Here is a 14,041-nt window from a genome sequence, read left to right as displayed (position 1 = left end):
ATGGTCACCATACACTTCCACCAAAATACGATGACTTTCAGTCGCACTTTTCTGCATGTTAAAGTAATGCAGCAGGACACCCCGCAAAAACACTTTATCAGGCACAAATTGCGCCATGTTCACTTAACTACAAACTGGTGTTGTTGACGCTTTAATCCACTGCCCTATACTACGAACGATACGCGATGACAGGGGTTTGCAACACATGTGTGGATACACAGAACTGTGGGACGCTCCGTTCGTTGCGCCATCTCTTGTCCACCCGCACGAATTAATTCCTAGACCAAATAAGTAAAAAGTAGATTTTGCACCATGTACTCAAATAGACAGCCACGAGGCATAAGAAATGACATGCACAATCGCAGAAAATACTCATCAATCGATTTGGGAAATTTAATTATATTGATACTTACATAGCTTTACACTAGGAAATATCGGTTAAGAGAATAATAATAATGGATGTGTCTTAAAATGTGAAAAATAACTCGATTCGACTAAGTGCAAAATGATTACATAATGTCTTGTTGCAGCAGAGTAGTAGTAGCTGTTGCTCACTCTTCTGTTCGGCGCCAAGTCATTTGCCTCCCGCTAAATCTCTTCGGCTCTCGCTGTACGCGTGGGTTTCACGCGTTAAGTGACGTAAGAGCGGTCAGGGCTGTGATTGGCTGAAGAAGTGCTGATCAAGGTCACAAAGCCCACATGCATCCGATGAGTGAGAGAACACACACACATAGTAACATCGTCTGCTAGGATGTGCTAGTCCTTTTAAATTAAAAAGAGAATTAAACTGCTTGAACTGCATACAGCCAAAATAATGAATAAATGAGTTTATGACAGCCCTGCGCACCGATTTCTTAGGACTTCTCAGAAAAGACTGCCGCACAGCCTCCACCGTGTCTGCTGAGGTTCTTGGTCGACCAGACCTCGGAAGGTCAGCAACCGACCCTGTGTTCTTGAACTTCTCATACCAGGCTTTAATGCTCTTGACATCAAGTGGAGTCCTCCCAAATGTTGTCTGGAACTGTCTCTGCGCCGTGGTTGGTGATCGTGTCTCATGGTACCACAGGACACACTGTGCCTTCTCCTGGTTGGTTGGCATGGCTTCTTGGACTTCTTACTTACGTACTACAAACCTAAAACAAACAAAATTGAGACTTGGTAAAACAGAACAAACCTAACACAGACAAAAACTTTTATAGTTTGTAAACAATTCAACACCAGTTTCATATTTCTATCTTATTTCTAGCCTGAGTTATCAATTTCTGTAATCAGGGAAGGACTTCTCGGACACCCTGTATTATATTAATAAAACTTTTAGTTAATGTGGTATTTTTTCTTCTTTCTTTCTTATTGCTGAATTGTTTTCATTATCGAAACTATTATGAAGCTCAGTTTATAAGATAATTAACACAAAGCAAAACACAGTTGCAGGTCTCAAAATCCTCTTGACATTGCTGCGGGAAACATTAACGTAAGATAATTGTTGGATGGACTTGTGGGGACTTCGTTCCATGGCGTTTGCAACATGTTGAATGCTCTCTTTGCGACGAGACTAGATTGTCCATGGATTTTTTTTTTAATTGATTTTCTGTCTCACAAAAGTGAACCCCACGAAGAGTCACTTTCCGTCGTGGTGCATCGTGTTTCCTGAAATACTCTGTAAGCCACCTTTGTGCTTTGGTGATTGAGCCTTAACTAGCGAATTATATGTCTGGAACGTACCCAGTTTCACTTGGGATCCACATCATCGTGAAAGAATACACACCTGCAACAAATAACTTCAAAATAAACTCTCACACATTGATTCTCAAACACACTAAAATATAGATGGGAAAGATTCCTCATGTTCATGTAAAGTTAAGTGAAATGTGTCCCATATTGACGGGACACTTTGTACATATAAATGTTAATTATAAAGTGAATGAATATCTACTTTGTACTTTCAGAACCTGAAGAACAAATGCTCAAAATGCTGAATTCCTTGTTCATGTATGTATATCCATATGTAAGGCAACAAAGCAAAAATCCTAATCCGCCTTTCCAAGTTGCAGATCTAGCAGCTGCATTTACATTGACATCTTTGGATCTCGCAGGCAAAGAGCACCACATTGGTGGAAATACCTTTAAACAAATATTTTACCATTTCGCATGTGCAGAAAACGTCAATGTAAGGTAAGAATATTTTGTTCTTCGAATATATTATAAATTTTGCGTTGAAAGTGCATGCTGGTTGTCGTACGCGAGGGCATTTTTATATTGTATTTGGTCTAGGAATTAATTCGTGCGGGTGGACAAGAGATGGCGCAACGAACGGAGCGTCCCACAGTTCCGTGTATCCACACATGTGTTGCAAACCCCTGTCATCGCGTATCATTCGTAGTATAGGGCAGTGGATTAAAGCGTCAACAACACCAGTTTGTAGTTAAGTGAACATGGCGCAATTTGTGCCTGATAAAGTGTTTTTGCGGGGTGTCCTGCTGCATTACTTTAACATGCAGAAAAGTGCGACTGAAAGTCATCGTATTTTGGTGGAAGTGTATGGTGACCATGCTCTAGCTGAGCGAACGTGTCAGAAGTGGTTTGCACGGTTTAGAAGTGGTGATTTCGGCTTGGCAGACCAAGAGCGAGCTGGACAGCCAAAAAAATTTCAAGACGGAGAATTGACAGCATTGCTCGAGCAGGATTCGTGTCAAACGCAGGAACAACTTGCAGCAGCATTAGGCGTTGATCAAACAACAGTCTCCAAACGCTTGAAAGCCATGGGAATGATTCAAAAGATGTCACATTGGGTTCCACATGAATTGAAAGACAGAGACGTTGAAAGACGAAAAACCATTTGCGAATTGCTGCTTCAACGACAGAGCAGAAAGGGGTTTCTGCATCGAATTATTACGGGTGATGAGAAGTGGATCCATTACGAGAACCCTAAACGAAAAAAGGCCTGGGTGAAACCAGGTGAACCAGGTCCATCACAACCAAAACGAGATATTCACTGTGCAAAGGTTATGCTGTGCATATGGTGGGATATGAAAGGTGTGGTGTACTATGAGCTGCTGCAACCGGGTGAAACTATGAATGGAGAACGTTATCGACGACAATTAATGCGTTTGAAGCAAGCTCTGGCCAGAACACGACCAGAATGGGAGAACAGACATGATAAACTTATTGTTCAACATGATAACGCTCGCCCACATGTCGCAAAACCGGTCAAAACCTATTTAGAAAATGTCGGATGGGAAGTTTTACCCCACCCGCCGTATTCACCAGACGTTGCTCCTTCGGACTACTACTTGTTCGATTGCATGAACAACGATTTGATTGGACAGCAGTTTACTTCTTCAGAAGATATCGAAACATGGGTCTCTGACTGGATCGCTTCCAAGGATGAGGACTTCTTTCGCCACGGAATCCGTACATTGCCTGACAGATGGGCGAAAGTGGTGGCTAGCGATGGACAATATTTTTCTTAAGGTATTTATGTATTTTGTGTTTGTACTACAGCTTCAATGTGTGCGTACCAACCGCACGAATTAATTCCTAGACCAAATAAGTTCATCAATCAACTTGACTACACCTAATAAGTTACGTAAATTCTTACAAGTAAAAAACACAGTACATTTTAATTTAATATATTTATTGCAAATAATAAATAATTTGGAAGTATTGTATATATCATGATAGAATTAAAAAGTAAAGAATTAAAAAATAAATTGCAAAGAAAGACAAAATGTATCCTAAGTTAATATGTATTTCGTGTATTATTGCAGAATATGCAGGCGTTATTTATGTCACATACTACCTCATCATTCTGTAATGGAATCTTTGGAAAGGCAACTTGAAGACTATCAATGTACTATCATCCAAGCTTGGATTAAGTGAGTATTATACATTTATGAAACTACTTAAATATGTTGTATCAAAATAATATAGAATAAGTTGCATAATACATTCGTTTATGTATATCTTATCGTATCACCATACGATAACCATACAAAGATATAACGGTCCAATCATCATAATTATTGGTATTCTGCCATTATTGGCAGGTCATTTCCGCAACTGAGAAGCTTCCATGCTCCACGACCTTCCGCTGATCTCTTCGTCTTCATGTACAATTTTTCTGTTTTGATATCGTTCATTAATTGTAGTCTTCACCCCCTCCCTCTCTTTCCTGCCACCATACCCTCTACAGTTCCTTCTTATCCAAAGCCCAATCAGTTCCTCTTCTTAATAATATCTAAAATTGTTTGTTTCTCCCCCACCATTTCTAACACCCTTTGATTCGCTTTCCGCTCGACCCAACTAATTTTCTCCATTCTTCCCCACACCCACTTTTAGAAAGCGTCTAGTCGTTTTTCATCATCTTTGCATAATATCCATGTTTCTGCCCCACACAATACAATACTCCACACGAAGCATTTTCTGGGTCTTTTTCTCAACTCGTTATTCAGGGTCCCACAAAATATTATAGTATTTTTTCCTCCTAAATGCTTTTTTCGCCATTCCTATCCTTGCTTTTATTTCACCTTCGCGCTTCATATAATCACTAATAATACTATCCAGGTATTGAAAATTAGTCATCTGTTGTATTTTCTCCCCTCCTACTTCTATATTTCTCCCCACCGACTGTTTCGTTCCAGTCATCATGGCTTTTGTTTTTCTAACATCTATTTTCATCCCATATTCTTCACAACCCTTCCTCAAGTTTTCTAACGTCTTATTAATTTTCTTTTCAGATTCCACAACAAGACCCATATCATCAGTAAACCACACTCCAATCAATATTTCTGATATATATAATATGGTGTAAAGAAAGATTGTTTACAACACTTGGGAGGTGATTCTACAGATAAAAACAAGTAAAAATGTCTATGTAACACAATGTCCATCTCGGCCTCCTAACCGAGTTACGGACGTCCAAAAGGGTGGGAAAATGAACTTTGTAGGCTAATTCTGGAAAAACAACAAGAGATAGAAGGGCGGTGTTAGGCGGCCCACATAGACTCTCAACATGGACTATCCAAAGCTACTAAGATTAGATGTGTACAAAGCGAGCGCAAGGGATTCCCCAAAAGATGCGAAGCATTCCGCGGACGTTATGAGGGCAAAGTGAGGCATCCTTTGGGGATTCCCTTGCGCTCGCCAGAATTAGCCTTCAAAGTTCATTTTCCCACTCTTTTGGACGTCCGTAACTCGGTTAGGAGGCCGAGATGGACATTGTGTTACATAGACATTTTTACTTGTTTTCATCTGTAGAATCACCTCCCAAGCGTTGTAAACAATCTTTCTGTACACCCTATATATATCGGGTGTCTCAAAAGTCCCCTAACATAAGATAACTCTGTTATTATCAGAGTTACAACAAAATGTAAGAGGGAAAACCGTTTCCAAATATAATGTTTTCAATCTAAAGTGAAGGAATTTTTTGAATCGAACGAGCCGTTTGGGCTGTACTCTCTTTATGCGTCCAATGTTAAATGAAAATGCAACGTTGCCATTTACCTGGAGCCACAACATAAATGAATGAAGTTACTGTCTCTTACACTAACGTTTCGATGGCCAGCCCCCATTTCAAACAAAGTTACAATGAATTGATAATTTGACTTTTCACAGAGGACTTCATTGCGAAAAAGTGTTTAGATAAGTAACACATTGAATTACATACCTGATTTCCAATATATATAAAGATCATAATACCATTTACAGCAGTTTGGTTTTTCAAGTCATTCGGAAGATATGAAAAAAATAGTAAACTTTCATGTATTGCTTAAAATGGCGTATTTGTGGGAACTCCTTATTTTGCTTCTATGATTTATAACAACACCTTTGGTAGGTGTAATTATAACAAGTTCTTGGAAGTACATAATTTTAAGCAGTGATGCAAACTTCAACAATTTTTACCATCCTCCAAAACGGTTTGAGATATCTAATTGCAGTAAACGGCATTGCGATCTTCACATCTATTGAAAACTATCTGTGTAATTGGATGAAGTACTTATCTAAGCATTCTTTTTTCGAAAGAAAGACTTTTGAAAGTAATCAAATTTTTAATCCCTTGTAACTTCAATCATATTCATTCGAAATCCATCAAACCATAAAATCCGTCAAATCATGACACTAAAGCACTTTGGATATGCATTGCCCCAACTAATTTGCATTATTACTGCTGTAGAAATCACCAAAAACTTTGGATGCTTGTGATACAGTGGCGTCCTTAGTTTGCTACATTGAATAATAAATGTAACATTGTAGGTTTGAAATATGTACTAATCTGATGTACTGCCATTTGAAAAAATAAAACATTTATGTTCGGTCGGCAACTGTTAGCCTTGTGGTATTACTGAGTTTGCCTCATAATGTACCCCTGCCGATATTTACATGGTACAGGGCTTCAGTGTTTTTGTCCATTAGCTTAAAAGTTGCAAGAACGTATCAATATAAATGGTCCACCCTATATGTGTATATATATATATATATATATATATATATATATATATATAGAGAGAGAGAGAGAGAGAGAGAGAGAGAGAGAGGTGCGGATCCAAGGGGGGCTATAGTCCCTCTCCGCTTGACGCTCAGGTATACACTGGATAAAATGGGCTTTAATCTTGCTTTATAGTGGATAAAGTGGCAAATTATGGTTTAGCCCCTCCCTTCATCATATCCTGGATCCGCCACTGTTTATATACGTATATGACAAACAGACAGACATTTTCAAATCACTCGTCGCACTTATTTTGTTGCGGAAGCACGAAATCATCTCTTGTGAAATTAATCGAAAGATAAATGAAACATGTACTTCTTGGGTTGTATCTGTAAGTTTTCCTGAACGGTTTCGACCACTTATTCTGTGGCCTTGTTCACCAAACTAAAGTCACTCATGAAGGTCATTTCACTTTATAAACACAATTTGGACTTTTGATGCAAGGGTTCTACAGTCGAAATAAGGTCTCTTGATATGCCGGTTGTGTATAGGGAAACATTTTTACGGTGATGTCTTTATAAAAGAACTAAAGATTCAATAATTCTCCTGTTTATACTGTACTAACAATGTGAGAACCTCCTTGAAGCACAATGTTCACTATCATAGTGTGGATTGCCGCAACCTTCTAAGCTGATAGAAGTAACGCTCAATTAATTTTGTAGCAACTAGAAGTAATGTACAGTTAATTTCCTGGCGGGTGATCTCTTCGTATTGTCGCTATTGACGAAGAGTTCGTTGTTGTTGGTGACGATAAATTAGCTGTGGAAGACGCCACTGAAGAGTTAGTAGCACTTGATACTTCATCTCCACTTGATATGTTTCTTTGTCTTTTGAACTCATAGAACATGTTGGAACTAACAGTAATCTTTTTCAGTTTAACGTTTCACGATTATGCCCTTTAAGCTAAGGGAGACGGATGATCAAAGCAAGTAAATGTTGATGGAAGAATTGTTTGAATGAAAATGTGGGAAGAAACGGGAGTAGACCTAAAAAACCCACGAACACGATGTTGTCCACCATAAACGTACTTGACCGGGGATCGAACCAGGGATCCTATGCACCAGAGGTAAGTGCTCTACCACTGAGCCACCGTGCCCCCAGCAATAATCTTTGCAATTGATTGAGACACAAACGGAAGTTCTCAATTGTCAAATATTGGAAAATTTCCTTTTCTGCGATTTATGCAACATCGTCTACACCCTAGATAGAATAGGCCACTGTACTATTGACAAGTCTGCTGCCGCTGTCTTGTTAGTTGTCGTAGTATGTTAACACAGTCTAGCTTCAGCTAATGTTACTTTTAAGGACATATGGCATTCAATTTTCGCTAATTACAAGGAAAGTTGTCTATATAAACAAGTAATAAAAAGGAACACTCACTACAATATATATATATATATATATATATATATATATATATATATATATATATATATATATATATATATATATATATATGTGTGTGTGTGTGTGTGTGTGTGTGTGTGTGTGTGTGTGTGTGTGTGTGTGTGTGTGTGTGTGTGTGTGTGTGTGTGTGTGTGTGTGTGTGTGTGTGTGTGTGTGTGTGTATGTGTGTGTGTGTGTGTGTGTGTGTGTGTGTGTGTGTGTGTACTGTCCATCAGAAAAGGACAGATTACCGGATGGATCGGAGTAGCACACAGCCGGATTATAACGAATATATTGTACTAACTCTGAGTATATGGTGTGAATACAGTCGAATCATGGATAAGTTCTGTTAGCAGATTATGTTGTGTGTAATAGATCAGGTGTAAACAAAGACTTGCTTCATACTCAGGATATTCCGGTAGCCAGTCATCGTGGTTGAATGTTTCTTGTGTTTCCTGTAGCCGCACGAGTCGAATGTTTGGATGGTACCTTTAATGTCCAGAGTGGGTGAAAAATAACTCTCTGCTTGAAATATATAATAACTTCAATACTAGTTGATTGATTTCAATGGAAAAGTTTTACAATGCACAGTAGAATGACAACTTCACAGTTGAAAAATCGCATAGTCATAAGTGGTAAAACTTCATATATAGGCTCCAATATTGTAAACCATTTTTGCAATCGTCGGGAAACATTCTCAGTTTATTTCAGCAGAAACTCACAGAGTATGACTGCCAGAACATGCCGAATACGTGCAAAATGAGGCTGGATAGGGAACGATGTGCATTCAAAATGTAAGGAATGGTCCATTAACTTGACTGGAGGCCATGCCGAACCACGTTGTTTTTCATGAGTTTGTGAACTGAAGCACAAGGTTCGTGAACTTCGCTACCATCTTTGCACCTTTACAACAGTGCGACACACTTCGTAACGGCCTGTGATCTGGACATAAACACAGAGTCAGGCATTAGATTATTCTAAACTGCTGTTACTGTTCTGAAATGAAAACCAATATTTGAAATACAATACTGCCATTTGAGAGATCACTATTTTTATTTCATACAAATGCTGAGATCTATCTATCTATATATCTATATTATTATTATTATTATTATTAACGCTGCAAATGTGATTTTTTTTAAAAAAAAGTTATTAACGCTAACATTTTTGACCGGCTGTGTATAATTCGTGGCCGACTTCATTCTATTGTTTCTCAATGTTTCATTGTTGTTTCCTTGTAAAATGGCTCCACAGTTGAATATGAAATATATTAATAAATAAATTAAATAAATAAACGTCGATACACCTTTCAGAGGCACCATACAAACGTGCTAATATCATCTTGTATCAGCATTTAATTGATGTTCATGTATTTTGTAGGTGTTCCTTATTGTCAACAGACACGTGCAAAGATGAAGTTACGGATTTGACCCGAATCGTTTTCAAACTACCAGTATTACAGGAACTGTGTGATCCTTCTCTGTTACAATCTGTGATAGATGCTGACGATCCATTGTGTACGTTTGTAGAAAGTTTGAAATTAACATATGATACATTGCAGGTAAGTAAAATAAAAACGTTTCTTGAATTATGGTATGTATTTACAATAGTTACAAGAAATGATTGATTTGTATTTACGCCGTTTGTCTGCAGCGAAGTTGGTTAAAGCGAGAGTACGATTTTAGGCGGAATTTGAACCACTGTAGTGCGTTTCATGCTTTCCCATCGGGAACGGAACATGGGATCTCGTGCATCAAAGGAACGCACGCTGGTCACTTGATTAGTAAAGTGAGTGCAAGGAAAGAAGCGTTAGGGGAGGCCGGGGTAATAAGAGACAAAAAAAATTCTAGCACTTGCATTGATTTCTTGAGGAATTAGAAAACAAAAATATGTGATTGTACAAAAAAAAAAGAAACCTGCTGATGTATTAGTGCATTTTCTAGATACTTTTTCATCCCCCCCCTCCCAAAAAAAAATGTCAAAGTAAGTGTCTTATTACCCCTTATTCAGCGGAAATAGTTGTTACACCTTAGTCCACTGCGAGGTTCAAGCGAAAGGCTAACGTCTCTCGAATAGAATTTCTGAAACCAATGACTGGTAGTGCGTTCGTTCACAGAATTCTCACCAAATCCCTGGCTTATGCGGCGATTTGATGCGGCAGCGGACAGGCTCACTTTAAAGTCATCGACATTGGACGAACTATGACAGTTCTGTGTGCACAGCGTGCCTGTATTACTGAAGGTAGATGGTCAGACTAACTCCTCATCGCTTGGCGGTCACGTGCGTCATTTCGTTTCCTCCATGTGAGTGCATGATTCATGGGGCGTCAAAAACTGCAAGAACTTCTTTGGTTACCTAGTACAAGAAGACGAAGAGGTTTACTGAAGACCGTGATGTATGGAAGATTCCCAGTTTGGTACAAATGAACGCCCAATAATGGCAAAATACCTGTGATGATAATAACCATGTGATTCTTGCTGGATTTCCACTATGATATGGAAACATCGTCCTTTCGGTCTTTCTTGAGTTTTGGAAATAACTGAGATATGGCAGGAGTCAAATCTGGAGGAATTCTAGCACTTGCGTTGATTTCTTGCATAGCATTTTTCCTTTTCAAGTATATATTTATCATAATCCAATCGCATTAAAAAAGTGGCCCGAAGCACATTCAACAGAACACACTAAAACGCTTTTAACGTAGGCACTGTCAGGTAGTAACAATGCTCTCCGTACAATAACTTGCAAGGTACAATAACTGCTTTTCTACGATTGGTTGATAGGAGTTGAAGATTTTTCCCGAAAATTTTTAATTATCAGGGTGTCTATCGGTCACGAAAAAGTCACGAAATCAGAAAACGGTCATGAAAGTCACGAAAAAATCACGAAATTTATCATTTGGGTCACAAATGTAAGTACAGATTGGAAACTTTTGTTCTATAAAACGTTGAAATTCACCACCAAAAATGTCTATAGTCGGCTTTAGACGCTACCAAATCGCAAGCAAAGTACGTTTCTATCGCACGCATGAAAATTCGGCCTAATTTGTGCCCAAATTCGCTCTTGAAAATGTTAGGAAATTTTATGATTTGGTAATGAAAATGTCACGAAAAAGTCACGAAATTTCATTTTGGAATTTTAATAGACACCCTGATTACACTTTGTATATAATATGATTTTTTATGTATTTACGCAGTAATTTGGATGACCTTTTATTTCTTAATACTGATAATCTTTTTTTCTTTTTTATGTTTTAGAACCATGCATTGATTTTTCGTGTATCTTTTTAGGAAAACAATAGAGCCTCTTTCAGACAAAAGTGCAATTTGTACTTTGACCAGATGGAGAAATATATTCAACCTTTCATCAAAAATCCTACTGCAAATGATGTTATTCAAAGGATTTATTTCGTTTCTGGATATTTAGTGTTGCATTGCGGTGAAATTATCTATAAGCAGGTAATTCAAATTTTCTGGGCAAGTATTGTACGTTTCCTTGAATTTGTAACATTCAATCTGTCTGTGTGGTGGCTAAGCTAATATCTTGGATAACACTTAACTAGTAGTATTAAATGCTGTCTGGAAACTCTAAAGATCTTTAATTCTCTTTGCCATCTTCGATTTGTCAGGTGTAAAACCATTTTTTTTTTTTTTTTTTTCAACGTCGTATTTTGTCATTTCACACCTGCAACTACCCATTCCATTGAACATTGACATTTTAGCTGTCCAAGTCATATTTCTAAGAATGAAGATTAATTGTGTTACATCGTGGATTAACAGCATTTACCAGTGATCATATGAAAGAAGACAATCAGAAGGATTTTAAAAAAATACTGTTTCTAGTTGTCTCCTTTTTACAAGGTGTGATCAAGAAGTACGGTGAATATACGGTAGTTGCACAATGACATCTATCGTTGATTTATTCCTTTCAACTAGTAAGCCCGGTAGTCCGGTATCGAGTTTGAACAAGTTGCGACATGTTAGTTGGCTTCCAGAGCCAGAAGAATGAGATCGTATTAAGTGTCTGTCGCGCGCCAAAATTAAGTTTTGTTCTAAACTGAAGAAAAAAAAAAAGTCCAAAGAAGCTCACGAAATGTCAAAATCAGTGTATGACGATGAAGCGGTGGCATTGAAGGCTGTTTACAAATTATATGAGCGATTCAAAAGCAGCAAGGAGTCGATAGAAAACGAGCAACGATCGACACATCCGTTGACGTCAAAAACAGATGAAAACTTCGAAAAACTGGCACAAATGATCTGTTCAAACAGGCGAATGACAATTCCAGAGCTCTCCGAAGAACATCTCATATGGGTTCGTGAAAAGCATTTTAACTACCGATTAAATGGGCAAATGACTTCCTTCTTCGGCACGAAAACGCACCGTGCCACACCTTGCTTTTCATCCGCGAGTTTTGGTCAGAAAAAGTGTTCCTGTCTGCCCACATCCGCCTTACTCACCAGATTTAGTACCATGTGACTTCTGGCTCTTCCCAAAAATTTAAACCGTGTTTAAAGGGAAACGTTTTGACACCATTCCTGAAATTGTGAGAGGGCCACAACAGAGAAGCTGAACGTCCTTCCAAAAGAAACCTTCCAGAAATGCTTCTAGTCATGGATTCAAGTGCATTGCTAGCCAAGGACAGTACTTTGAAGGAGATTAAATCAAATTCCAGGTAAGCTTATTAGTTTGTTTCTAATAAATTGATCACCGAAATTTTTGATAACACCTCGTATATGATCACTTCCCTGATATATCCTTCCGACATAACGCATCTGATCAGGTAATTATCAGTGAACAGTGTTCCGAAAGAAATTTAACTACTGGTTCGAACGTTGCTACTTGTCTAAAATGACAAGATGCAGCAGCAACCGTCAGTCAAAATGAATATGTGTTCTTTCGTTGGTAACTTCTGAACGAATTGATCAGTTCGATTTTAGTTTACACTATTGTATAGAAAATTACGTTCTTTCTGTGGGGAGAAATAAAATTGATTGACTTGATCCGAAGTTATTGACAATAGAGTATGTTGGGTGTGCATAACGATTTTGTTAATCACTGCACACATTTTATAACAACCATAATTCTCTCTCTTGAATTCAATGCTTAGTTCAGGAAGCAGATTGAGTGGCGAAGTAATTAACTAATCGGCGTGGTAAGCCGGAGACCCAGGTTCGATTTCTGATCCAGTAGTGCATTTTTCAATCTTTGTATATAATTGAATTCGCAGATAGCGAGGATTTGGTGTAATATAAAATAGGTTATTTCCTTCATTTACCGGGGCCGCGGTGGTTCAGTGGTAGAGCGTTCACCTCTGGTGCATGGGGTCCCTGGTTCGATCTCAGCTCGCGCCAAGTGAACTTTATGGTGGAGAAACACCGTGTGTATGGGTTTCCTCCCACTTTCTTCATTCCACCATTTCATTCATTTCTCATCATCACCGTCTTTAGCCTAGCCGGCATAACCGTGGGACGCAAAACTCAGATTTCATTTTCCTCCATTTACCATGTATAATATAAATTCAACCGTCAAATGTGTTCTATAATGTAGGTGGGTTGTCCAATCACAATAGAAGTTGTGGTACAGTCCATGTTCTTTGAGTGGCTGAACACAGACTTCAAGAGTGATCAAATGTATGGTTGATAGGGGAGTAGACTAGGTACTGTAGTGGTTAATCAACATAATTGGACGGAGACCCAGATTTGATTCACGGTCCAGTCGTGCATGAAACTACATTCTTTGTATAACAAATTATAACACTTAATGAAAAATTACATCCTAGGAAGGTTGGTGATTTTGTTGTGTCTCTAACTATGAAACTTTGAATATGCTGGTATAAAACTACCAATTTTATTTTCGTTCAGTTTTTGCTTACCTCCATAAATAATAGAAATAGTGTTTTAGAACCTTTAAAACAAAACAGTTTGAAATGTATTTGTTATCAGATGGCGGAAATTGTCGTCTATCGCTATCGATGATTTGAGGAAGCTTACCCTTTTTTTTTTTTAATAATAATAATAACATGTTACCGTGAAAGAGGTAGTATATCGCCATTTGATTTTCAAGCATCCATACTGGATTCCTTTGTTGTAAATATATGAAAACTAACTACTACCACCAGCAAATGTGTTCAAGCAATTCCTTACGTTGAATTCAAGCTTTGTTTTGAACTATCGT

The 14,041-nt window shown here is 38.1% G+C and overlaps 1 protein-coding gene across 1 annotated transcript; it reads left to right on the top strand.

Annotated features, from left to right (window-relative positions):
• The first annotated feature begins 1,698 nt into the window (after positions 1–1,698).
• Positions 1,699–11,413, top strand: LOC145678305 (protein MMS22-like). Its single transcript, XM_081748319.1, has 4 exons — positions 1,699–2,172; positions 3,768–3,875; positions 9,251–9,431; positions 11,158–11,413. The coding sequence occupies exons 1-4, from the start codon at positions 1,922–1,924 to the stop codon at positions 11,404–11,406; spliced, it is 789 nt and encodes a 262-aa protein (XP_081604445.1). The 5' UTR covers positions 1,699–1,921; the 3' UTR covers positions 11,407–11,413.
• The last annotated feature ends 2,628 nt before the right edge of the window (positions 11,414–14,041 follow it).

The sequence above is a fragment of the Thermobia domestica genome, unplaced genomic scaffold, assembly GCF_964235325.1.
Source record: "Thermobia domestica unplaced genomic scaffold, izTheDome1.hap1.1 HAP1_SCAFFOLD_2361, whole genome shotgun sequence".
Taxonomy (NCBI): domain Eukaryota; kingdom Metazoa; phylum Arthropoda; class Insecta; order Zygentoma; family Lepismatidae; genus Thermobia; species Thermobia domestica.
The sequence above is the reverse complement of the archived record's forward strand: the minus strand, read 5'-3'. Positions and strand labels throughout refer to the sequence as shown.

What these genes read in the sequence shown, in the direction of transcription:
- LOC145678305 (XM_081748319.1), top strand. Translation starts at nt 1,922, where the DNA reads ATGAATATCTACTTTGTACTTTCAGAACCTGAAGAACAAATGCTCAAA. An exon ending in GCAGAAAACGTCAATGTAAG is followed by an intron (nt 2,173 to 3,767) that starts GTAAGAATATTT and finishes GTATTATTGCAG; the next exon opens with AATATGCAGGCGTTATTTAT. An exon ending in ATCATCCAAGCTTGGATTAA is followed by an intron (nt 3,876 to 9,250) that starts GTGAGTATTATA and finishes TGTATTTTGTAG; the next exon opens with GTGTTCCTTATTGTCAACAG.